The sequence below is a fragment of the Sphaeramia orbicularis genome, chromosome 8 (genome assembly GCF_902148855.1).
Source record: "Sphaeramia orbicularis chromosome 8, fSphaOr1.1, whole genome shotgun sequence".
Taxonomy (NCBI): Eukaryota; Metazoa; Chordata; class Actinopteri; order Kurtiformes; family Apogonidae; genus Sphaeramia; species Sphaeramia orbicularis.
In genome coordinates this window covers 14283912-14310509 of record NC_043964.1, presented here as the reverse complement: position 1 = coordinate 14310509, position 26598 = coordinate 14283912, and the positions used below count along the sequence as shown (strand labels likewise).

The window sequence follows — 26598 nt, the reverse complement described above, 5'->3', positions numbered from 1 at the left end:
ACAAACCAATGGCAATTTTTTTTCCCGCAATCTTCTGGTTTGATCTGTCTCAAGGCTGACTATAACCCCCCCCCCTTTATTTTGGCTCCTAATACAAGGAAGCGCAGCAGGCGGGGCAGGCACACTATGTTCTCTGCCCTGGAGTTGATGGTTTTTGCTGTGAGAGTGGACTCAGCCTCCCACCGTCGGCCTCAGCTCTTGTCACTCTGCGTTCCTTTACCCACCAGTGGAAGCCCTAAAACGTCCCCTCTGCTTTGCGTACGACTGGAGATCCCACCCCCTTAACTGCCCCTAAATTTCATGGTTCCCAGGCCTTGTTCTCACAGCTGCCCGGTTTATTTTTGCTAGAATGACTCACGGAGGCCTGTTCAGACACAGCGCCTTTCCCAGGAGAGTTGAGCAGGTCTGTGTTGTGTGTGTGTGTGTGTGTGTGTGTGCATGAGTGGGAGTAACTGCCCCCACCACCCCCAATCACCCCCACCCCGAGTCACTGAGTAGTTTTAGTTAAGCCTGGCTACAGTGGTGACGATAAAGGTTTCATGTACCTCACGCTGTCGCCTCATTCGTCACCATCACCCATCGCCTGTTTCTTTTTCTACACAACGCTGTGTTATTCCTCTGAAACAACATATCCATGCGCGCTTGTATATAAATGTTTAAACTTAGATCTTACTGCAGTTTATATTGACATCCAGAGTGCTTTATGCTCAGCCTCCATTCGAGATAGTCGCGTCTTTGATGTTCCACAGTAACATAAATTACCAGAATTAAACATCCATTGCAAGATTATATTTTCAAAACAGTGCGATGAAGAGGCACGACTCGCTCGGCTCCGTTTTTGCTCAAAAAAGTCCCGACATTAACCACGTTTTATCTACATTTACATTTATGCTATTTCCCAAAGCGACTTACAGGGGAAAAACCAAAAAGAAAAAAAAAGAAAAATACAAGACTAGATCAAAGACATATAAAAGCCGTACAATTAACCCTTTCATGCATGAATTATGAGCACCTTAATCAATGTTTTTTTCCTGAGTGTTTTTATTCCTCTTTAGGCATGAAAAAATCAATGTGATTGATTTTTTTTCTTTTCATGAACCTATTTTTCATGGGGTTACAAAAATATCCAGTCAGCTGGACACCATGCATTTACTGACATACTGTATGAAAACTATGAAATACTTTTTTTTTTTTTTAATGCTGTTAATCTGTTCTCACAATTTAACATTCTATATCCTCCTGAGACCCAGCAGTGCATTTTTGTCCTCTGTAGGGGACAAGAGTTTTACAGCTTCGTTAAAAAAAAAAAAAAAATGCTGTCCACTGCAAAGGACATTCCATAATTTAAAAAAAAAATCTATCTGAAAAAACTGTTGCATCATGCTGTTTCCAATCAAGACAATTATTAAATGTAAAAAAGCCGAAACTTTTCCTTTCCTGGGTCTCTAGTTATTACTTAGATATACCAAAAAAAAAGAAGTTAAAAAAACCCCTGTTAATTACAGTCTAATAACCATTAGCAACTGATTTACACTCAGATATGTTACTGCAGATCAGGTTGATCAAGAACAGTAATGGTATGAATGCATTGTATGGGATGATGCATAAGCGTCCACTGTGTTGGCTAATATGCAAGTAAAACAACAAAATCCATGAATATACAAGAAAACAACTTCGAATAGCTGTCCACTGTAGTGACCGCTATGCATGAAAGGGTTAAAAACAGTGTTGTACAGGAGAATAAAAAAGCAAAATGAAAGATTAAAATACAAGAATAGATTAAAAAGACATAAAAACAGCTGTATAATTAAAAACAGTGAAATAAAAATACCAAGTAAAACAACAAAATACATGCGTTTATCTAATAATATCTAATAATATCTGCGTTTGTTCTGTTTTGGAGTGACTTTGTTTGACTCCTCAGTGCATTTGCATCCCACACAGAGATATCAGCCTCCGTTGGGAACACTCTCAGCCAATCGAAATGAGTCTCGCAGTTGTAAAACGTGTGTTATTCTTAACAAACCCTGTGTTTAAACCATACAGGAAGTGAATAGGATGTCTGTGGTGGTGGACAGGGTTTGTTGTCAGGCCTTTGGTGCAGCACGCTGATTGAAGAATAATAAGTACTTTGTATTATTTGAACACTGGTAAATTTCACTGTGATGGTTGTTTGTTGGCTCCGAACAGGCTGAAGTTCAACTCTGACCTCTGTGTCTCTTCTCTCTCACAGTCCTTCAGCTCTGTTTGCAGCAGAGGAGAACTCGGGAGCAGCTTGTGGAACAGGGCATCATGCCTCGTGAGTACTCGGATCATTTCACGTCTCCTTTATTTATCATGACTTTCCACTTTTACTTATGACGAGGTTCAAGGTTTGAGTTGCATTTTAGTGACATTAAGGGCAAAAATTCAAGTTCTTGGTTATGGACTGAAAATATACCAGTTTAGGGTCAAATTTTCTCAGGAATCTGAATCTGAAATCATTGATGCAAAATCTCTGGTTAAATTGGCTTAATCATTGACAGAGCCAGTCAAAATCTAAGAAATCGGTGGGCAGTTTCAAAAAAACGAATATGAAAAGTTGGTTGTAAAAAAAACTTGATCTCACTTTAGGAAAGTAAATGGGCCTAAATAATATAAACTAATTGTAGTCCATGTAGGTGGGCGTAATTGATTAAATTTTGGAGGCTAGATATTGAAAATTGAGTAAATGCAAGTTGTTGTTTTTTACAATGGTATGTATAATTTTCACAAACTAAAAACTGATGGGGGTAGGGTTAGTAAAAGTAATGATTTGACTTATTACCTCCGCCAAGGAGGTTATGTTTTTGCCAGGGTTTGTTTGTTTGTCTGTCTGTCTGTTTGTCTGTCCATTAGTGTGCAACATAACTCAAAACGTTATGGACAGATGAAATTTTCAGGGTTTGTTGGAAATGGGATAAGGAAGAAATGATTAAATTTTGGTGGTGATCGGGGGTGGGGGGGCCCACGGGGGGGCCGCAGACCAGAAAATTTCATCAAAATCTGTCCATAATTTTTTGAGTTATGTTGCACACTAACGGACAGACAAACAGACAGACAGACAAACAAACAAACAAACCCTGGCAAAAACATAACCTCCTTGGTGTGGGGGGGCCCACGGGGGGGGCCACTGATCAGCCTTGGCGGAGGTCTGCGCTCTCCGAGTGCTTCTAGTCTAATATTAGAATATACTTACTTGTTAGGTAATGCTGTATTCACAACAGAGAAAGAAAGAGAATGGTGTATAATACATACAGATGTATGATAATATCAACTCTACATAAAGAATTATAAGTCAAAATTCTTACCTAGAAGCCAAAAAATCCAAACCAAATTGTCACAGGACGTCTTCTGAGGAACTGGACGTCATTGACTTTGAACTGAAATCACTGAAACTGATACTCATTCAAAAGGGCAGACCATAAGCTCTTCTTCTAAGGTTAAAAGGAAGCAAGTTCAATGAGAATTTGCAAGCAGCAACAGGATTAATATGGGTTTTCAAATTATTTGTCACTGAAAAAGGGTAGTTTTTGCCCACTTTTCAGCAAACATCATGCAAAAAGTCACACAAGGACAAGTGACACACATTTTTTGATGTTATATTCTGAAACTACACAATTTTTCCAATAAATTCAACACAAGACACTGCATGAAAGGTATACATTTATTCCACAATATTTTTTTCACAATCATGTCACAGTAATGATACGCAAAGTTTCAACCTTGTCTTATTTAGTTTTGAGAACAGAACAATAGATGAAACTGATACTTAATTCCTAGGCCTCTACTTCTAAGTTCAGATAATTCCTCAGGGTGTCAGACTGTCAGAGTGTCTGATCGACCACAACATCTCCATCAAACGCATTTCACTGTATTTGTTAGCACGGACACTTCACTTTTGACTTCATTAACTCACTTTATTTTCTTCTTCCCGCTCCTTTTTGAGCAATACATTTTGAATTTATTTTGTTATTACTAGTGTACATGGCAGTTGCTATTTTGTCTTGATCACCTTTGTTTATTAATGTATTTGCCATTAGTTCCTTGTACACAAAAGATGTTTGATTTTTTTTCTTCTGCTCAAAACAAATAAATGAATGAATGAATGACACTTTCAAAGAGGTAATACAAACAACATGTTTTTATGTGTCAATATTCACTCTTTTTAAAGTTTTAAAAGCAACTGAACAAATCTCCTGTTTTTTCATTATACCTCCTAAGACCCAGCTATGGGTTTTCTGTCCAGATTGATTGATAATCTTTTCATGCCAATACTAATCATTAGACACAAATAACTAATATTTGCAACCAAAATACATTTGCAGCAGAAATATAGGACTTGGTATCAAAGTTTCTTTCCTTTAAGCATATGTTTATTAAGAGATCTTTTCAATATAATCTTAACAGAAACTGTAGGGACCCCCAAGCATTTATTTATTTATTTATTTATTTATTTAATTATTTATTTATTTATTTATTTATTTATTAGGGACAGTGGACATCTACAACAATTGCAGCTGTGAATGTGCTAGAAAAAATTCAAAAATTCATGGAAAGGAATGCTTCTACGACCAAAAAAAGACTTTGTTCGAGGTGCTCTTTGGAAAAAGGGATTCATAAAGTAGATGAGGAAGTCAAAGTCAAGGTTTGACTTCCTGATGAAGGCTTGAAGCCGAAACACGTTGAAGTGGTTTTTTTTTAAGGTCTAGATATGACCATGCCATGGTGATAAAGGCATTTTAATGTTTAAAAAGAATGCCTTGGAGTTTTCCTCCAGTTTGTCATCTACTGTAAATATGCTAGATTGTAACAAATTTCCATCTGTAGTCTCTAGGCAGGTGATAGAGAGACAATTAACAAAAGGTAAAACATCATAAAAACACATAAAACAACACAGTGAGGACAATCTACTGATGGTCACAGGCTTGGTTTTCCTTCATCCAGTGTTTCAGTTGTCATTTGAAGGAGGCATATGATTGTGAGTGTCTTATGTTGAGTGATAAACTGTTCCAATATTTAGTCCCAGTGACTGAAAGTGTAGTTTTTCCAAAAGTAGTGTGCCTGTAGTCTCCTGGAGCTATGGCCCTGGTGGCCCCTCCCACTGACAGACCGAAATTTTATAAAAAATCTTTCAAGGGAGGAGGCGACAGTCCATGCAAGACTTTAAATATCAGGCACGCATTTCTAAAATTTACAAAATTATTAAAATTATGATATTTATATTTATCTAAAACAATGCAGTAGCGGAAATTAAATGGTGATATTATAGGTTTGAGCGTTGTGCAGCAGCATAATTTCTCTTAAAGACAAGTAAACATTTTAATAAATCAATAGACAAACCTGCTACGTCAGCTGACAAATGAATAAAACTACTAAAATGTTTTAGCTTCTAATGGAGACCTGTTGGACTTAACTTCAGAAAAAATGCATGATAACACTGGGTTACAAAAAAATGTTTTTTGCAATATGTCTAGGTTTTTTCAACTGAATTAGGACCATTTTGCACCGCTAAATCCAAAAATGACATCTGTTTTTCTCAATCAGGTCAGGTTTTTTTGCTAATTTGATTTTGAAAAATTTGATCTTCTCACAAAATATAATAATTAATACCAAAATAAGATTGGTAAGCACACTTTATGAAACTTGTGACTTGATTCCTGTTAGGTACAATGGTGTATTCACCGCAGATGTAACAGAATACGTCAGGCTTATTTTTGCAAGATCTTCTAGTCGAAGCCATTTCATTCATCTGTAATATTAAAAAAAACATTAATCATAAATTGGCAAAAGTAAAATCTTCAGAATTCGTTTATTGCAAGAAATATGAAAGAATTTTGTATCAAATGATGTGAAAATGCCCATAAATTCAAGCAAAAATGTTAAAAAGCCAATATGTAGCATAGTTCAGAAAGTTGACCTGATTGAGCAAAATTAATGTGATTTTTGGTTTCAGCACACAAAAAATGATCCTAAATCAGCTCCAAAAACTTCAACAATAAATTTGTTGTTGACCAATGTAATCAATGGTAAATACACTACCATAAACTACTAAATTATCCTGTGTGAAGAATGGCATCAATTACACATTTTTATCAATTAAAAAATAATTTTGTCTGTTAGAGAATTAAGATTTTTAAAGAATGAGACAACGAAAACAGAAAAACTTCAAACCGATAAGTCGTGTGAGCGTCATCATCCTAACTTTATCTGTCCACAAGCTTCTCTGAGCTGCTGAAATGTCTCTGCAGCTTCGACATGACCAAACCTGCAGCGATTTTCACCTCCTTTTATAGGTTTTTACTCGTTCTCAAAAAAAAAAACAAAAAAACAAGGATAAATGTGTCGAGTTAACAGCCCTTTTGGTGTCGCTGACATGTTTTATGTAAGATGAGAGATGCAGTCCACTGAGCCTTTTCTTACAAAACTCACTGGGACTGAATGGAGAAACTATGACTTTCATGAAGAAGAATGTTAATTGTGAGGTCTCTTCTTCAAGGCTGTAACACATTGACAGATGCATAAGGTGCTAAAGGTTTTTACTTATATAATCAGCGTGCCTCTGACTTTTTTTGACTCCTGTTTTTTTTTTTTACATTGCACATTTTAGTGATCCCTGTAAGTCAGGGGTGTCAAACTCATTTTAGTTGAGGGGCCACGTTCAGCTAAATTTGATCTGCAGTGGGCCGAACCAGTAAAATAATAACATAATAATATATAAATAATATCAACTCCAAACTTTTTTCTATGTTTTAGAGCAAAAAAAGTAAATTTACTTTATGAGATAGTTTACATCTACAAACTATCCTTTCAAAAGATGTGAATAACATGAACATACTGAAAAAATAAGTGTAATTTTAACAATATTCTGCCTCAGTTTATCATTTCCACATGTACATTATAACTTACAGATCACAGTGGATCTACAAATACACAAAACATTTAGTAACAGGCAGAATATTGATAAAATTGTACTTACTTCTTTTAAGACATTTCAGGTTGTTCATATTTGTTCAGGTTATTCACATTTTTTGCAAAATTAAACTTTGTTTTAATGTAAATACATGAAAATATTTACATTTACTAAGAGAAATATTTGGAGTTGTCATTATTTCTATGTTATTATGATAGTATTTTACTGGCCCCACCCACTTGAGATTGAATTGGTCTGAATGTGGAACCTGAAATAAAATGATTGTTCATTTCTTAGTGTAATTTTTGCATTTCACAAAATCATCCTAAGGGTCGGACTGGACCCTTTGGTGGGCCGGATTTGGCCCCCGGGCCGCATGTATGACACCTGTGCTGCAAGTGGTCGGTTATACTGTTATTTAGCCCCTTTTTGGTTGAATACTACTCACTTGACACATTTTCTCTCTTATGTGTCACAGAGAATTAATTTTGTTGGATATTGGATTAAAAAATAACAATACCTATAATACACAGCTTTCGCCTGAAATGTAGCAGCAGCCCTGTGACCCTGTCGAGGATAAAGCGGTTCAAAAGTTGAATGAATGAATACCTATAATAGTGAAAATGCTGAATGCCAGCTCCAATAATCACCCAGGCTGTTTATAACTCACATGTATTTTATCCAAACACTAATCTAGAATCAACCAGAAACTATCCACTCATTCCTTGGAAAATTAAGTACTTCTAAAAATTATTGAATAGCCAAGTCAGATTTCACAAGCTGTATATTACTGTCATACTAAGTGGTAACTCCCTCTTCATACCATCCCCATGATGTGACACCAGCTGAGCCTTCTCAGCCCCTTCGCTTTTGTCTCTTGGTGAACATTGTACTTAACCCATAAAGGCCCAGTGCTACTTTTGTGGCAGATCCCGAATGATTTTTTCTCTATTTTTAATTTTTCTTATCATTTATCTCCATTTATTCTACTATTATGGTCAGCATTTTGCATTCTTTAGTGAAAATCAGGTATTTTCCTATATTTAATCCCCTGATAATGACTGATGTCCATAATAGCTAATTAACCCATAAAGACCTAGTGCTACTTTTGTGGCAGTTTCTCTATATTTAACCTTTCTTAAGTGATTTATCACCATCTATTGTGATATTATCCTCTTTAGTTTGAGATTTTTTTAGTGTAAATCATGTATTTTCCTATTTTTAGTTCACTGATCATGTAGATGTTCATTAAAGCTCAGATTAAAGTTGAGGAATTTGTATCAAAAACAGAGAAAACTGAGGAAATACTGACTTTTTCAGTCAATTGTATCATTAACTGAACATAAACCAAGTGTGTCCATCCACTGGGTTTTACTGGTGAATTAATGTTGTAGAAGATGACGGTGTTTCCACGTTCACTACGGAGCCTCTGAATGTCATATCTGATGACCATGAAGAGATGACAAACTGCATTTTACATAAATTATTTACATGTATTGATAGGATTAGTGGATCAACAGGTATTAAACATTTTAGATCAGTAGATGGTTTTGGTCACCAGTGGCTGTTTGGGTCTTTATGGGTTAAAGTTGAGGGTTTTTATATCAAAAACAGAGAAAATTTAGGAAAAAGTGACTTTTTTGTAAAATCTATCATTAACTGAACATAAACCCAGTGTCTCCATCCACTGTCATTAATCCAACTCCATGGATTTTACTGGTGAATCAATGTTTTGGAAGATGACAGTATTTAGTGTGTTCAGTTGATGCAAATTATGCTTTTATTAACCCATAAAGACCCAGTGCAGCCTTTGTGGCAGTTCCCAGATGAAGTATTCTCTGTTTTTAACCTTCCTTGGGTGATTTATCACCATTTACTCTAATATTATGCTCTGTATTTTGTATTTTTAAGTGAAAATCAGGTATTTTCCTATATTTAATGTACTCATTATGTAGCTGTTCATTAAAGCTCAGAGTAAGGTTGAGGGTTATTACATAAAAAACTGAGAAAACTGAAGAAAAGATTGTTTTTTTCTGCAAAATATATCATTAACTGAACTTAAAATAAGTGTTTCCATCCACTGTCATTGATCAAACTCCATATGTTTTACTGGTGAATCAGTGTTGTAGAAGATGACAGCGTTTCCACGGTAACTACGGAGCCTCTGAACGTCCAAATGGGTCATATCTGATGATCATGAAAAGATGACAAACTGTATTTTACACCAATTATTTACATGTATTGATAGGATTAGTGGATCAGCAGGTATTAAACATTTTAGATCAGGACATGGTTTTGGTCACCAGTGGCTGTTTGGGTCTTTAAATTGAGGGGTTTTATATCAAAAACAGAGAAAATTTAGGAAAAAGTGACTTTTTTGTAAAATCTATCATTAACTGAACATAAACCCAGTGTCTTCATCCACTGTCATTGACCCAACTCCATGGATTTTACTGGTGAATCAATGTTTTGGAAGATGACAGTATTTAGTGTGTTCAGTTGATGCAAATTATGCTTTTATTAACCCATAAAGACCCAGTGCTGCTTTTGTGGCAGTTCCCAAATGAAGTTTTCTCCATTTTTAACCTTCCTTGGGTGATTTATCACCATTTACTCTAATATCATGCTCTGTATTTTGTATTTTTAAGTGAAAATCAGGTATTTTCCTATATTTAATGTACTCATTATGCAGCTTTTCAGTAAAGCTCAGAGTAAGGCTGAGAGTAATTATATAAAAAACTGAGAAAACTGAAGAAAAGATGTTTTTTTTCTGCAAAATATGTCATTAACTTAACATAAAATAAGTGTTTCCATCCACTGTCATTGATCAAACTCCATATGTTTTACTGGTGAATCAGTGTTGTAGAAGACAACAGCGTTTCCACGGTAACTACGGAGCCTCTGAACATCCAAATGGGTCATATCTGATGATCATGAAAAGATGACAAGCTGTATTTTACACCAATTATTTACATGTATTGATAGGATTATTGGATCAATAGTTATTTCAGTTTTTATATCAGTAAATGGTTGCCAGTGGCTGTTTTTGGGTCTTTATGGGTTAAGAGCACATCTCATAAAAAAAGAGCAGAGTCTGTGACAGGCTCATGCTGATAGAAGGAATAGAAGGAAAAGACAAAACTGTTCTCTTTTGTTGTGTCTTTTCTTGAGAAGCGTCCTGTAGCCAGACTTTGAGCTCCTCTGGCTCCACTCAGCCACATGAGTCAGCGGCGGGGCCTTCGGTGGAGGTCAGTCGCCTCCTCTGTGGCCTGGCCGAGCGTGTCCTCAACACAAACCTCCCTGACCGTCTCCTGTGAAGCTCCCACACTTAAGGGCTTATGATAGGTATGCAGTGAGGTTTATGGGATGGACAGGAATGTTTTGCTTCGCTTCGCTGACACACTCTTCACAGCCCCCACCATCACCACCACCAGTGTGTCCTTAATCCAAACAATGCTCGTCATAGCAGAAGTGACGTGTCGGTGAGCCAGACCTCGCCTAAAGCGGAATGAGTGGATTCTGAGCGATCAAGGAGTTTCTCTTTGCATGAAACAAGCTCAGTTGTGCTTGAATCAGTAAAGCTGATGCTTCCTGTTTGACTCACAGGGGGTCTTTGCTCATTAATATCCCTTTAACCCCTTGTAGATTATTGTCGCAAATCTGCCTCAATTTTTTTTTTTTTTTTTTTTTAACGTGCTGCCCAACACTCTTTCTGAATGTGTTGCCTGGTTACCTATGATCCCTGATGTTCATTGATCAGTAGTGACTTTTCCATTGGACTTATGTGCAAAACTTTACAGATATTTACTAAATGTCGAAAAAACAGAAGTGCGTAATGTCGGTTTTTCCAATAAATCACAAATTCGATGATTTGTTTATTTATTATTGCGAGATGACACAAGAAGTCATTCCATAAACATGGCGACAAACGTAAATATCACGTTGATTTACAGATATATTCATTATTATTATTAGGGATGTCCGATATTGGCTTTTTTGCCAAAAACCGATATGCCGATATTGTCCAACACTTAATTTCCGATTCCGATATCTACCGATACCGCTGCCGATATATGTGGGATGTTAAACTAATTTTAGGTAACATCACATATCTCCTGTCATGGAATTAACACATCATGCCTAATTTTATTGTGATGCCCCATTGGATGCATTCTCAAATGCAACAAGGCTTTCAAAATGTAAACACTGTCTGTGCAAAGAATACATACTTCAACTTAAGTTGTGGAAAAAATGCCATATTTATTTATTTTCTCTCCCTCCCTCCATGAGTCTATTACAGTGTGGCAACTCTACTGTACAGTTTTGAAAACTGTACATTTCTTTCAGCTACAAATAATGCTTCATTTACACGTCGGTAAATGCCGGCGAAATCAAGGCATTATTTTATTGGTTTTAATGATAAGCAAAAAAAACGATAACGATATTCACTGATATTACATTTTTATGCCAATATCAGGCCGATAATATCGGCCCACCGATATTATCGGACATCCCTAATTATTATATATTACCCCTCTATCCTGTACTAAATTAAAAAATCATTCGGTTTCCTGGTGTGTCCACACTTACAGCACTATGTTTCTTTTAAAACTCTTCTTCTTCACTTGTTGTAACATCCGTCAACATGTTTTTTTTTTTTTTTACGTGACTCTAGTTGCGGAAAAAGGTCTTTCCATTGCAGTTTTACGTGACATATCAATTTTGCCACGCCCAGAAAATGACCTCTTGCCAGTACAAAAGCTTTTCATTGGAAAAAAAAAGAGTTTTGGCGAAATCACTGTTTTTTCCATTACACAAATTTTTATGCCTAATGCATTATATTCGCGCACTTTGAGTGTCAGTGGAAAAGCGACCGGTGTCAAAGGCCTGTTTCAGAAGTGGAATTATTAATTTCATTCATTCTATTGATTTTTGGATCATTTTTGTTTGGTTTGGTTTGTTAACTGAAGGAACTCAATAACAATAGCAGCATTAACAAAAATAATCGACATTGTTGAATTACTATTGTGCCAGTTATGCTGAAAGTCAGTAATTTGCATTGTAGCTATTGAAATTAACTATTAACTATATTATAACTATTCAAATTAACAATCTCCACCTTTATTTAGCATCTATTTGACTGCAACAACGCAAATAATTAACTTTTTTATATAGTTGTACAGATATTTGTTGCACACTCAGACACAAACGGAGTTCCAGGCGTGCATGAGTTTTTCAAAATTAAGCTGAGGCAAAACAGATACACACTTCCGACACTTAGCTGCTAACAATAGGTGTTCCTCTTCCTGTCCAACACCTAAGCACACCCCCGGGGACCACTGCCCCAACAATCTCTACATGAAACTGTATCAGTGTGACCAAAAATATGTCTGAAATATAACAGCTGCTACTGTAAATAAATAAAAGAATAAACAAACAAAATAATAAACAATAAAGGGGGGTGAGCAGTGTTCATTAACATTAATTACTTAGGGTCCCACATTGTGACGGCAAAGGTTTAAAATAGCAGACGTAAAACACAAAAATGTGCAGTATGTTGAGTTTATTTTTCACAAAAACCTCGGTTGACTCCACCATCTGGACCACAATATACACACTAGCATTAATGTAATCATCCCGACATACAGCTCTGGAAAAAATTAAGAGATCGCTCTAAATTTCCAGACCTGAACGTGGTTCAAAAAAAAAACAAAAAACGCTGGAATGTGATCAAGAGGAAGACGGATGATCACAATTCATCAAACTAAGCTGAGCTGCTGCATTTTTGTGCCAGGAGTGGCATAAAGCACTCAACAGAAATGTCAAAGACTGGTGGAAAGTGTGCCAAGACGCATGAAAGCGTGATTGAAAACCAGGCATTTTCCACCAAATATTGATTTCTGAACCCTTCCCATATTAAAAATGAGAAATATAGTCTTTAAATATGAGTATGAACTTGTTTCCTTTATGTAACACTGCATTTACTGTTATGTCGACTAGCTGCATTTTTTTGGAATCAGCAATTCATTTCAGTCGAAGACATCCAGTAAAAGCGGTGGTATCTTATATGACTCTGTTGATCTTTTATGAAACACCTAAATAAATAATCAGATGTTGTAAAAGTGCCTTAACCGATGTGGAAAAATACATGTCTGACCAAAGTTCTGGATTTTGTTCATCATCCAGCTCTGAAAACACCAGCTGCCTTTCATGAGCAGATCCGCAGCCTGGAGAGAGCGAGGGTAAGACACCAGCGAATATCATCCTATCCAACATTACAGCTGATCATCGCTCTCTTCAGCTATGTCTAGATAAACTTTCGGAATAAATGTTCTCTCACCAGGCGGGGAATTTCCTAAAGCATAAACTCTGCAGCAGACCCGAGCGCTCCGAGCTGGTCCGGATGCACATCCTACAAGGTAATCATCCTCCTGTGTGTTCTTACTGTTGGAGATAAGACGAATGAATAAGATGCTTATTCACGTAGCTGCGCTTATTGTCTGAATTTGTTTGGCGAGGTTACAAGCAGATACAGAGATGTTTTTGTGGCTGATAGGCTTCTGTGAGGTCTGGGTGAATCAGTCTGACAAAGCGGTTAGGAAGTGAGCTGATGCCGGCCAACTCACAGCCCATGATCCTCTGTATGTTTATCAGAGACGCAGGCCGAGCCCTCCCTTCAGGCCACACAGATGAAGCTGAAGAGGGCCAGACTGGCTGATGATCTGAATGAGAAGATCGCCCAACGGCCTGGACCCATGGAGCTGGTGGAGAAGAACATTCTACCTGTGGACTCTGGGGTCAAAGAGGTCATCAATGGTACTTATCACATAATACACATAATATACATATACAGTATTATTGCTTGGTTTAGCCCATTTTTACTCACCAAGTTCTACATAAGCCCTTGTAAATCCATATCTTCATTGATTATTAACATTATTTGGTCCTATCAGTAACAAATTATAGTATTTTGATTATAAGACATTTATAAGCACTTATATGAGACATGTAAACAGTATGTCAACCACCTTAATACACATTAACCCTTTCATGCATAATGGTCACTCCAGTGGACAGTTCTTCTCCAGCTGTTCTCTTAGCCAACACAGTGGACGCTCATGCATCATCCCTTACACTGTAATTCATACCATTACTGTAACTTTGCTGTTCTTGATAAACCTGATCTGCAGTAACATGTTTCAGTGTAAATCAATTGTTATTTGTTAGGAAAAAAAAGTTGTTTTTTAATTTGCATATTATCTCCATGAAAAGAGTAATAATTAGCATTAAAATATGTTAAATTGTGAGAAAACGCCAGATTTTATTTCATTTTTTAAATACCAATTTCTGATATTGGGTTTTAAACACATTTCTTTACTTCAAAAATTAAATGCATGGACATTTTTGTAACTCCTTGGAAAAAAAAAAACAACAACTTGATCACATTGTTTTTTTCATGCCTATGGAGGAATAACAACACTCAAGAAAAAAATCTTAACTAAGGTTCTCATAATTAATGCATGAAAGGGTTAAAAATATATATTTTATTATATTTTTATATTTTATATTTATTTATTTTGAACATGCAAAGAAATAAAACAAAATGAAACAAATTAAGACTAAAACAAAATAACATTTAAATGAACAGAGTCTATCTTCAAGTGCATGCAAGTCTGAATTTTGCATGGTCAGAAAGGAATAGGAAGAAGTATAAACTTATTTAATCCTACCCCTCAAGTACTTTTACACCTTTATCATTAACTTAATACAACAATCAAACAATACATTTTTCCAAATTTTTGCATTCAACCACAACTATTACATAATGCAGTAATTGAATTTACACACAACAATATGTTCATGGCAGTATAGTCATATGAATACAGTTATGACAGGATGCACTGATGCAGAAATTCTAACAGTTTAGTTCATCTTTAATACCAGTATCAATGTTTTTATTTGTGTGTTTACTATGCTTTTTACTTGTTTTGTCACTAAATGCTAACATGGAAACCGGTATTAACATTTTATATTATTATAAGATTTCTACTAATATGCAGAGGCAGTGGATTTAGGTCACATGGCTTGACTTAAGTCAGACTTAAATCACAATTTTTATAACTTGAAATATACTTGAGTCACACTGACAAAAGACTTGTTCTTACCTAGACTTACTGTTCACCTGACTTCATCTTCTGATAGATGACTTGATAAGTTATCCTTCGCAGAAACATGTTGACAAATAATGATGGATTTTTGAAATTTTACTGAGTTGTTTCTAATGCAATGTGTGTTGATCACATAGCCGACTTAAAATGCCACTGACCACTGTTCATTTGTGAGACTTTTCATGTACGACAGATCATCAGAAGTTCATATGACTTTACTCATTGATTTACTTGTTTTTGTTTTGTTTTTTTGTTGTTGTTTTTTTTTTTTAACCACAGATGACGTAGGACTTGCTTGAGACTTTGCACATGTATGACTTCCCACCTCTACTAGCAATTAATTACGCACTAATTAACAATTAATTGTGTGTATTGCAGCTACAGGTTCTAAAGTGAGTTAATAAGTGCTTACATTTATGTTATAAATTAACAATGAACATGTATGTATACAGCCTGGACAAAAGACATGTCCATACCTGGATTTAAGAAACCAAATAGTTATGAGTCTTCCATTAGATAATTACTGCACTAATTAATATTTTTCAGCTGCAAGAAGTTCTTAAACCATAACTGATGTAGTGGGTAGCTTCTCATTTTTCAAACAACCATCAGTTTGCTAGATTTTTACAGACATATTAGCAAGAAATACAGTAAAAAAATACTTATTAACTAACACTTTGGTTTGTTATTTCCCTATAGATGATAAAATAAGCAACACAAAGACACCAGATGTCTACAGTTTCGATGAGGATAGCAGTGATGCCTTATCACCAGAGCCGCCTGCCAGTCAGGAGTCCATGAGCTCCAGCTCCGGATCCCCGAGAGAGTCTGGACGGACTGAGGCCACGCCCTCCTTTTACCTGAATTCTCCCAAACAGGTGAGATTCACTTTAACCCATAAAGACCCAGTGCTACTTTTGCGGGAGGTCCAATTAATTTTTTTTCTTATATTGAAACTTTCTTATGTAATTTATCATCATTTATTATACTATTGTCCTCTATATTTTGTAGTTTTTCAGTGAATATCACGTATTTTCCTATATTTAATTCACTGATCATGTAGATATTTATAAAAGCTCAGGTTAAAGTTGAGGGTTAATATTTCAGAAACAGAGAAAACTGAAGAAAAAGTGACTATCAGCAAAGATAACAACTGAACATAAGCCCAGTGTCTCCATCCACTGTCACTGATCCAACTCCATGGGTTTTACTGCTGAATCAATCAATTTTGGAAGATGACGGTGTTTAATTTGTTCAGTTGATGCAAATTATGCTTTTATTAACCCATAAAGACCCAGTGCTGCTTTTGGGGCAGTTCCCAAATGAAGTTTTCTCTATTTTTAACCTTCCCTGGGTGATTTATCACCATTTACTCTAATATTATGCTCTGTATTTTGTATTTTTAAGTGAAAATCAGGTATTTTCCTATATTTAATGTACTCATTATGTAGCTGTTCATTAAAGCTCAGAGTAAGGTTGAGGGTTATTATATAAAAAACTGAGAAAACTGAAGAAAAGATTTTTTTTTTTCTGCAAAATATATCATCAACTGAACTAAAAATAAGCATCTCTATCCACTGTTGTTGATCCAACTGCATGGGTTTTACTGGTGAATCAATGTTTTGGAAGATGACGGTGTTTCCACGTTCACTACAGAGCCTCTGAATGTCCAAATGGGTCATATCTGATGATCATGAGAAGATGACGACTGTATTTTACATCAATTATTTACATGTATTGATATCATTAGTGGATCAACAGGTATTAAACATTTTAGATCAGTAGATGCTTTTGGTCAGTGATGGTGGATGTTTGGGTCTTTATGAGTTAAACTCCAACAAAATGTAGAAATCATAAACTGGTGCGATCAACTTTCGTCTTTTGTCTTTAGCATATATTGTTGTCTCTCTGTCTGCTGTCTTAGCCGTCTCCACCAAACTGCCAGTCCACATTAGATTTAGTCTCCACCAGTGAACAGCAGAACAACCAACAAGCCAATCCACCTCAACCAGTCCCTACTGTGGTCCTCAACATCCCAACAGGACCAGTTCTGGTTAAGGTGAGTTCAGATACGGTCTTGTTCAATCTAATTTTCAAGTTGTCCATTTTTGTGTCCGATTCTTATGAAGGTGATTCCAAAGGTTTGACAGATTTTTGTCAATTTTAACATGTGCAATTCGCTCACCTGAACCCAAGGATGAAATGATTTGTGATCAACAAATGATTTTCTATCCCGTACCAAGGTTATAATAGTTTTGGATTTTTCATTACAGTTTAGTTTTATTTAGTTTTGACTTTTTTTCTCTAATTCAGTTAGTTTTGATTAGTTTTTAGAGCAGGTTTGGTAGTTTTTATTAGTTTTTGTTGTTTTCTAAATGCTTAGTTTTAGTTTAATTTTTTTTTTTTTTTATATATATGTATCTTTTATCTCCTTCACCATCAAATTCAAATAAATCCCAGACAGGACTCTGCTGCTTTCTCCCAACTTTAGTCTCCATGTTTCCAGGTAGAGTGGGAACCAGAAGACGACTATAAACGACAAGTGATGACAAGTGACGGACCGTTAAATATCATATGGTGCCAGCAGCTAAAATTGCTTGAAGGAAGTAAATCGATTTCATATCAATCCAGCATTGACAAAGACGAAAACTAAAGGAATTTTGTCCATAATTTTTATACGTTTTAGTTAGTTTTGTAAGCACATAATAGAGTTTCAGTTAGTTATCGTTTTTTTCTTTTTATTATAGTTTTTATTTATTTCAGTTAACGAAAATATTTTTACAATTCTAGTTTTCGTCATTTTGTTAGTTTTTGTTAACAAGAATAACCTTGTCCCATACCCAAATATTTCATACTAGATTTTTTTTTAAAATGTGCAGTAGGATAAAATGATGAAGTGATTACCTAATGTTCTGTAAAAACAGTTTTCTATCTGTTACTCAACACTACACAAGTAAGTGAAGACAGCTTGTTTATCACTGGAAACCACAATCACCACATATGTATATTATGATCCTGGAGAGAACAGACATAGCTGTAAACTGCAACTTGACATGTTTGTAGACACGTACAACTGTAGATTCATTATTTTATCTTTTCATCACATTTGACTCATATTAAGCATTTATTTTTAACCCCTTGACACAACATTAACCTCCTGTCCTGGGCCTGTATCTGTGATTTATTGACTGTGGTCTTTCTTTTTGTTTGTTTCCTTTAGAAATATGATGTCAGAAGACACAGAGTCTGTGTTTTGTCATACTTAAAGTCATATCAGTTTAGGGGTGAACTAAAAGTCAACATTTAGCCGAGTCGAGCGCAGTTCAAAGAACACAAGGGTTTAAAGTCATTTAACAGATCTTGAGGCTTAAATCGGTGCCAGCCACAGTTTGTCTTCAATTAGGGTCAAATGACAGACTGGCCCTGCTCTCTCAGGCTGTAGAATGAACATAAAAAAATCAAAGAATGGGAGTGACTGCAGCTATAACTTGGGCATTTATCAAAATTTAGTTGTCCTCGGAGCATAAGATGAACCCTTCCTCCCTTTTGACAAATCAGAGGGTGTGTGCTTGCTTTAACCCGGCTTGTGTTCCTGGTTTCATAGCTTTAACCTGCTGCTCAGATGCCAAGCCATTTTCATGTGTATCCTGTAATTGCAGATCCTAAAACAATAAGGGTCACATTTCCACTACCCGTTTCCTCATCCTGTATTACTCATGGGTTGTCAGAACAATGTCCCTCCTTAAATATATAAAAAAAAAAAACAATATAGTTTCCAAATCTTGAAGCGCTGACACAGGCAAGGTTAGCTATGGTCCCTGATAAACTGGAGCGAGATCAGTCACAGAGATCAGATATCCTCCAGATGGTCTTCTCAGGTTTAACGTGCCTCTTTTTCTGCATCGTGCTCCACAGCAAAGCCTGCCCCGGACGCCCGGCGATAAAGGCCGCAGCAAAAAGAGCAAAGAGCCCAAGCCAAGGGTGAAAAAATTAAAATACCATCAGTACATTCCCCCAGATCAGAAGCCGGAGCATGACGTACCGATGGACTCTGCGTACGCCCGCCTCCTGCAGCAGCAGCAGCAGTTCCTGCAGCTCCAAATCCTGAGCCAGCAGCAGCAGCAGTACAGCTATCAGACCAGCCTGCCTGTCGCACTCAAGTATGGCTGCACTCAGCATTTATTTCACAGTCAAAGATTTTAGAGTTAGATTTTCATGATTAAAATACTGATCTTCATCAGTGGAAGAAGATAGATTCTTCTTTAGATTATTTTCTAAAGTGAAAGCATTACTAAAGTAACAAAAAAAATCATAGAAGTATAGTTTCTACATTCAAATTCTTACCTTTAAGTCAGGGTTTTTCAACCATGGGGTCAGGACCCCACGTGGGGGCACCTGGAATTCAAACAGGGTCGCCTGAAATTTCTAGTAATTGATAAAAATAAAACCTTACTAATAAAAAATACATGGTGAGTTGAGAGAGACAATCACAATACATAACAGACATGACAAACTGTGAAGCTGAAACTGCAGCACTGTGGTTCTGTTTATCTGTCAAATATTCATTGTGGTCGGTTTCAGATGCTGCAGCTCTTTCATAATTCATAGTTTGAGTTATTGTTTGTTCAGTATGAAGTTCCAGCCTTGTAAATCTAAGCTGGACTGACTGTACATATCCTGACCAAGGAAAATAAAATTCTCACTTTGTGCGGAAATCTCCACCTGGCTTTTCTGCCTCTGTCCATAATAATATACATTATATAGCCTAAATATCATCTAAAATTAACATTTATTTGCTACATAGTATAGATTTTTTTTGCTTGAATTAAGCAAAAAAAATCTTGAATTAAGCAAAAAAAAAAAAAAAAAAAAAAATCTGCCAATGGAACAAGTGAAAATTATCTTGGTAAGATTTCTTGAAATAAGATTTTTAAGATCTATTGTCTAAAAATAAGTTCTTATATCTCACTAAAAAGTTACTCTTAAGGTGATTATGTCTTATTTTAAGTGCGATGACACATTTTGAGTAGAAATGAGAAAAATACACTTGGTAAGATTTGAATCTCTACTGTGTAATACATTGGTGTTCTGGTGTAACTTCAGAACTCTTTATTCTAAACACTTTTATGATACCTTTAGGTAACTTTTTAATATTTGAAAGTAGAAATATTACATATTTTCCCTTTAATGCTTCAGTTTATTACGAAGATTGAATATGAACACTCTTGGAGATACATGGTTTTCATTGCACAGGAATGAAAAGGAAAAGTGAAATTCGAAAAGTTGAAATCTGAAAAAGAACTCAAGCTGTCTGACACATGTAGAAAGAATAAAAAGTCCTAAAATACCAACTAAACTAATAGTATCTCACATTTGTATTAAATTCCACTACTGTTTATTTTCTGAAAACTCACACCTGTTTTCGGTGAAAGTAAACACCTCTGTCATAACTGTTAACCCACAGCTGCTATTTGTCTCAAATACTTTACATTTCCTGCTGAAGCTTCCTACACAGGAGCTTTTGATTGTGAAAAATGGACTATAGTCTACAGTCTTTTTCTGAACTGTACTCCCTTTTTCTCGCCGTCTTATGACAACAGACCAACAACTGAGGTACAAACCAGCTGCTCCGGAGTTATCCTGAGTGGAAACACTGCATCTGGCCTCGCGCAGCCTCGCCACATTCAGACGAACCGCAAGCCGGATCATTTACCAGCTAATCTGGATGAGATGAAGGTGACATATTGCTGTCCTCATGAATGCAGCATAGTGTTCCTATAAGTTTTCCATTTCAGAATTCCATTCTTTGAAAGCCAGAGTAGGTAGGATTAGGTTAGAGTGGTCAGACCATACTTGACATCTGAGCTCAAATAGACAGATGTTTATTATATGAACCAGTCCTGTTAACATGCATGTTGAAGCAAAATCATTCAATGTACTGATGGGTGCATTATTTGAAATGAGATGAGATGAGATGAGATGAGATGAGATGAGATGAGATGAGATAAGATAAGATAAGATAAGATAAGATAAGATAAGATAAGATAAGATAAGATAAGATAAGATAAGATAAGATAAGATAAGATAACCATGGGGATACTGCACAGTTGACAGCAGCAAATACAAAAATAAAATGCAGGGAAGCCAGAAAACAGCAAAATATACACATGTGAAACATAAAATATAAAAAGAAGAAAGAAATATGCTATTTATATAAATATTTCTACAAATGTAGATATAAATTTAAATATTATATGTATATATTTAAATTTTTTTGTGCTGTGTTTAGCCAAAAACAAAACTCAGATGCATGAAAAGATGATTTTACACGAAGTTTGATTGAAGTGTTTTTTCTCCATTTGGAATCCTAAAATAACCAGGCTTATATTTAGAATTGTCAGACCAACCTTCAGAAAACTTTTTTTTCCCACTATAGCTATTTAATCCACACTCACTGACATAAAGCTACATCAAATTCCAGATGTAGAAGCAGCTTTCCATGGGAGTCTCTGTGAGTTTAGTCTTCTAATCTATGTGGCAAATTTCCAAATCATGAATCGAGATGACTTTCTTTTTTGCTCAGCATGCTAATTTGGTAATATAATGACTGCGAATAAGTTTCTCCAGTCATTGGCTTTTAGTGGAGCTTTATTGTGTTTATTGTAGTTTTTATCTACTTAATGCACACTGACATCCCTGGAAGTGTTGTGTTTTGTTACTGCACTTTACTGTCTATAGATTTAATTAAAAAAAATAAATAAATAAATTTTGAAGCATGAGTTCAAGTAAACAGAAGAAAATGATTAAAGTTGCAAATGGTTCATAAAACTAAAAAAATATGGATTTTTCCAACCCCTAAAGGAATCTTTAATTTTATTTGAGATTCAAGATTCAAGAATGTTTATTGACATTATGTGCACATAACAAAATTTTTCGTAGAGGTAGTTCTCAGCTAGTTACAAACAGAAGAGAAAATATAATATCAAAAACACTCAAGAATATGTACAACAATATGAGAAACACTAAAGGATTAGTATATTAAGACTATGTACAATGTATGTAGAAGAAATGTAAAATACAGTATAATAATAATAATAATATATTAATAATACATTTTATTTGTATAGCGCTTTTCATGGTACTCAAGGATACTTTACATCAGGGGTGTCAAACTCATTTTAGTTCAGGGGCCACATCCAGCCTAATACGATATAAAGTGGGCTGGTCCAGTAAAATAATATAAATAATAGGATAAGAACTTATAAATAATGTCAACTCCAAAGTTTTTTTCTCTGTTTTTGAGTGAAAAAAAGTCAAATTCTGTAATGAAAATGTTTACATCTATGAACCGTACTTGAACCTGAAAATTCTCAAGAAAAATAAGTGCAGTTTGAACAATATTATGCCTTAGTTTATCATTTATACATGGGCATCACAACTTACAGATCACAGTGGATCTACAAATACCCACGTTTAGTAAGAGGCAGAATATTGGTACAATTCCACATACTTCTCTTAAGAAATTTCAGGTTATGGAAATTTTTTGTAAAACGCTAGTCTGTAAATGTTAACATTTTTGTGTAATTTTACTTTTTTTTTTTTTTACACTACAACAAAGAGAAAAATTTGTAGTTTTCATTATTTATAGGTTATTATGTTAGTATTTTACTGGTCTGACCCACTTGAGACTGAATTCACCTAAAGTGATTCTAACATCCTTGATTGTTAATATCTTCAGTGTAATTTCTGTATTTCACGAATTCATCCCAGGGGCCAGATTGAATCCTTCGGCGGGCTGGTTTTGGCCCCCGGGCCGCATGTTTGACACCTGTGCTTTACATAAAGTAGATAAACTATGTATAGACCAGTGCAGTAACAGTGTGTGCTGTTAGGATGCAATTGTGTGCAATATTGTGTGCAATATTGTGCGCAATACGGTACTAAAGTGTCAGGGGGAGGACGTGTGTGTATGTGTTATATTAAATTAGGTAATATATTCAGACAACAGGTGAAATAATTTTCCTGATACTCATCCAAACTTGAAAATTCCAGCCTGTTCCATACATTTCAATAGAATTAGCCCACTTCTTTAGCAAACTTTAACACTATTCTGGTTCCTCCACAGGTTGCTGAGTTGAAAATGTTACTGAAACTCAGATCTTTGCCTGTTTCTGGGACTAAGACTGATCTGATCGAGAGGCTAAAGTTGTATCAGGAGAACTCCAACATTCAGACGTCCACTGCAGCAGAGATACAGTCGGAAAATGCAAAGATAACCCCGCCTGTGTCGCCTATAGCTTCCAAAGTGTCCAGTCTGGGCATTGAAGACAGTAATACATCAGACAGCCATGCGAAGCTCCCAGACACTGCCCCCTGCATCAGCTCCCCACGGGACAGTCCCACCGAGACTAAGCCCTGTGACATGGACTCTGAAAAGGACAAACGTCTGCATGAGAAGGAGCGGCAGATTGAGGAGCTGATGCGGAAGCTGGAGCAGGAGCAGAGGCTGGTGGAGGAGCTGAAAATGCAGCTGGAGGTGGAAAAGAGGAGTCAGCAGGGGGACTCTCCACCTCAGCTCAGCCCCCTCCCCCCAGTCCAGGTCAAAGAGGAAAACAGGACCTTCTCAAACTGCTCAGCGACCTGTACGTCTCCTGCTCTGCGAGTGGGAATCAAACAGGAGGAGGCGGCAGAACAGAGCCCCTTAAGTCCTCCGAACCCGTTCATCATCAGCCGCCAGAGCCTGAATCAGCCCGACAGCCTGCAGACGGTCCAGGCCGGAGCCCAGATCCTCCTGCCTACGTCACTTCCTGCCTCCGCCGTCACCATCCAACTCCCAACCAGCAGCATTAACCTAACTGTCAGCAGCTCATCTCCAGGCCTCATCCAGACCTCTGGACAGATGCCACAGAAAATAGAGGTCTCAGCAGCATTACAGCAGCAGTGCAGCACTGCGCCTCATCCGCTGACAAAGGTAGGAAAACACAGCAGTGCCTGGAGGAACATTCATCAGAAGAAAATCAATCAAGAGATCATTTAGGTGACCTTCACTCACAATGACATGGAGTCAATTCAAAACAAAGGCAGGAAGTAGTGCAGTTAGTAAAAGAAAAAAAAAAAAACATGAAAAAGTTTTGGTTAGAGAATATAATGAATACTGCACTCTAAGGTAGACAAATACTGAATAAAATATAAATAAAATAGTTATAAAAAAACAATTTCACTTGATGGTTTGGAGGTTTGAAAAACTGAAGACTGAGAAGTTGTGATAAATGATAATAATAATAATAATAATAATAATAATAATAATAATAATAATAATAATAATAATAATAATAATAATATGAAAAAATTGATAAAAAAGAAAAAAAAACATACAGTAAATGAATAAAAGGTTATAGTAAATCCAATAAATACCAAGGTAAATATGTAGTTCAGATAAAACCATGATATGCCCTCCGGTAAAAAGAGAGGTTTCAAAATAGACACTGACTCAGACAACCTGATTTCCAGAATTTTGGACCCAAAACTGTGAAGGATAAGTCCCTTTTACTTTTCATCCTGGACACTGGTACAGATAAAACATCAGTACCCAATGATCGCAGGTTGTACACCAGTTGATACAGAGTTAAAAAATCTAAAATACAATCTGGACTTTGACCATGAAGACATATAAAGTACTTCATAAAGTCTTAAAATCAGTCCTAAAATGAACAGGAACCTAGTGTACAGAAGCCAAAGCTGATGTAATATGTTCATATCCAGGACTTCATGGATACAAACATCCCAGAGAATATTATGTATCTTTCTACAAATGAGATTTGTATAATATCCGTGTTTCCGAGCCATAAATGCATTTCATATTAACATTTCTGTTTTGTGTATCAGTGCTATAGTCTTTAAAAGATGTGCTGGTATCTGTTTACAGTGTATAACTCAATTTCTCTTTAAATTTTAATTAGGAGATGGAAGAAGATGCAAACAGTAACATTTAGTCTGACTCATTAAAGTGGAATAGTTAAATGTATAGGGGTTTAGACCAATTTAGTCCTCTGATCTTGAACTGTGACCTTTTGGCCCCAGAATGTATGGGTGACCAGGATAAATCTTGACCATCATTACATTTGAGGTTAATACAGAGTTCCCATGAATCCTGGAAAACCTGGAAAACATGATTGACCAATTTCCCAGTCATGGAAAACACAAATGAGAAAAAAGGTCAAATTTCCTGGAAATGGTTAAGTTATCCTGGAAAATTATTTATCCTCCCCCTGCCTTGTGACCTCATGTGCCTAAGCTGAGATGAAACAAAGGAAATTGTTTTTCAGAGATTTATTGACAACATACAAATATTTTTAGAGGAAGTGCAGGAGAGAAAGTAAGAGAGAAAAGAAAGTTGAGTTGGGAATTGCCCAGTTGAACATTGTAACTCCAGTTTGTCAGGCTAATGAAGTGCTACACTAATCTGTGGGTGTATTTGATAAATTACACTGGGTTACAAAAAAATTTTTTTTGCAAGTTGTCTAGGTTTTTTCAACAGAATTAGGACCATTTTGCATCGCTAAATCCAAAAATGACATCTGTTTTTCTCAATCAGGTCAGGTTTTTTTGCTAATTTGATTTTGAAAAATTTGATCTTCTCACAAAATTGATTACATTTTTGTGACTTTATCAGTTGATTTTTTTATATAGTTCTCACCCAAAATAGGTTTTAAGAGAGAAAAAATTGTTTTCTAACAGGATTCTTGTTCGGTACAATGGTGTATTCACCGCAAATGTAGCAGAATACGTCAGGCTTATTTTTGCAAGATATTCTTGTCGAAGCCATTTCATTCACCTGTAATATTAAAAAAAAAACATTAACTAGAAGCACTCGGAGAGCGCAGACCTCCGCCAAGGCTGATCAGTGGCCCCCCCCGTGGGCCCCCCCACCCCCAATCACCACCAAAATTTAATCATTTCTTCCTTATCCCATTTCCAACAAACCCTGAAAATTTCATCCAAATCTGTCCATAACTTTTTGAGTTATGTTGCACACTAACGGACAGACAAACAAACAAACAAACAAACAAACAAACAGACAAACAAACCCTGGCAAAAACATAACCTCCTTGGCGGAGGTAATCATAAATTGGCAAAAGTAAAATCTTCAGAACTCATTTATTGCAAGAAATATGAAAGAATTTTGTATCATATGATGTGAAAATGCCCATAAACGTAAGCAAAAATGTTAAAAAGCCAATATGTAGCATAGTTCAGAAAGTTGACCTGATTGAGCAAAATTAATGTGATTTTTGGATTCAGCACACCAAAATTATCGTAAATCAGCTCAAAAAACTTAAACAATAAATTTGTTGTTGACCAGTGTTATAGCCATAGACTGCACATCAAATGTCTGAGTAATAAACATAGAAACAGTCTGGGTAAATGCAAGTTACAACTGTAGAAAAGAACACTTCTAAAGAATGAGGGGACAGAGGAATGGATTAGCGTATGACGGGA

At 35.9% G+C, this 26598-nt stretch overlaps 1 protein-coding gene across 2 annotated transcripts in view; it reads left to right on the top strand.

Moving 5' to 3' along the window:
- Positions 1 to 26598, top strand: part of mrtfbb (myocardin related transcription factor Bb) — a 46296-nt gene that overhangs the window by 8007 nt on the left and 11691 nt on the right. Inside the window, exons 2-10 of one of the 2 annotated variants that reach the window (XM_030142129.1) lie at positions 2234 to 2299; positions 13118 to 13173; positions 13275 to 13350; positions 13586 to 13747; positions 15799 to 15977; positions 17024 to 17158; positions 19015 to 19259; positions 20700 to 20835; positions 23225 to 24070. In XM_030142129.1, coding sequence (XP_029997989.1) covers positions 2234 to 2299; positions 13118 to 13173; positions 13275 to 13350; positions 13586 to 13747; positions 15799 to 15977; positions 17024 to 17158; positions 19015 to 19259; positions 20700 to 20835; positions 23225 to 24070 — 1901 coding nt within the window. The remainder of the gene's footprint in view (positions 1 to 2233; positions 2300 to 13117; positions 13174 to 13274; positions 13351 to 13585; positions 13748 to 15798; positions 15978 to 17023; positions 17159 to 19014; positions 19260 to 20699; positions 20836 to 23224; positions 24071 to 26598) is intronic. The other variant, XM_030142130.1, reaches the window with a different exon arrangement.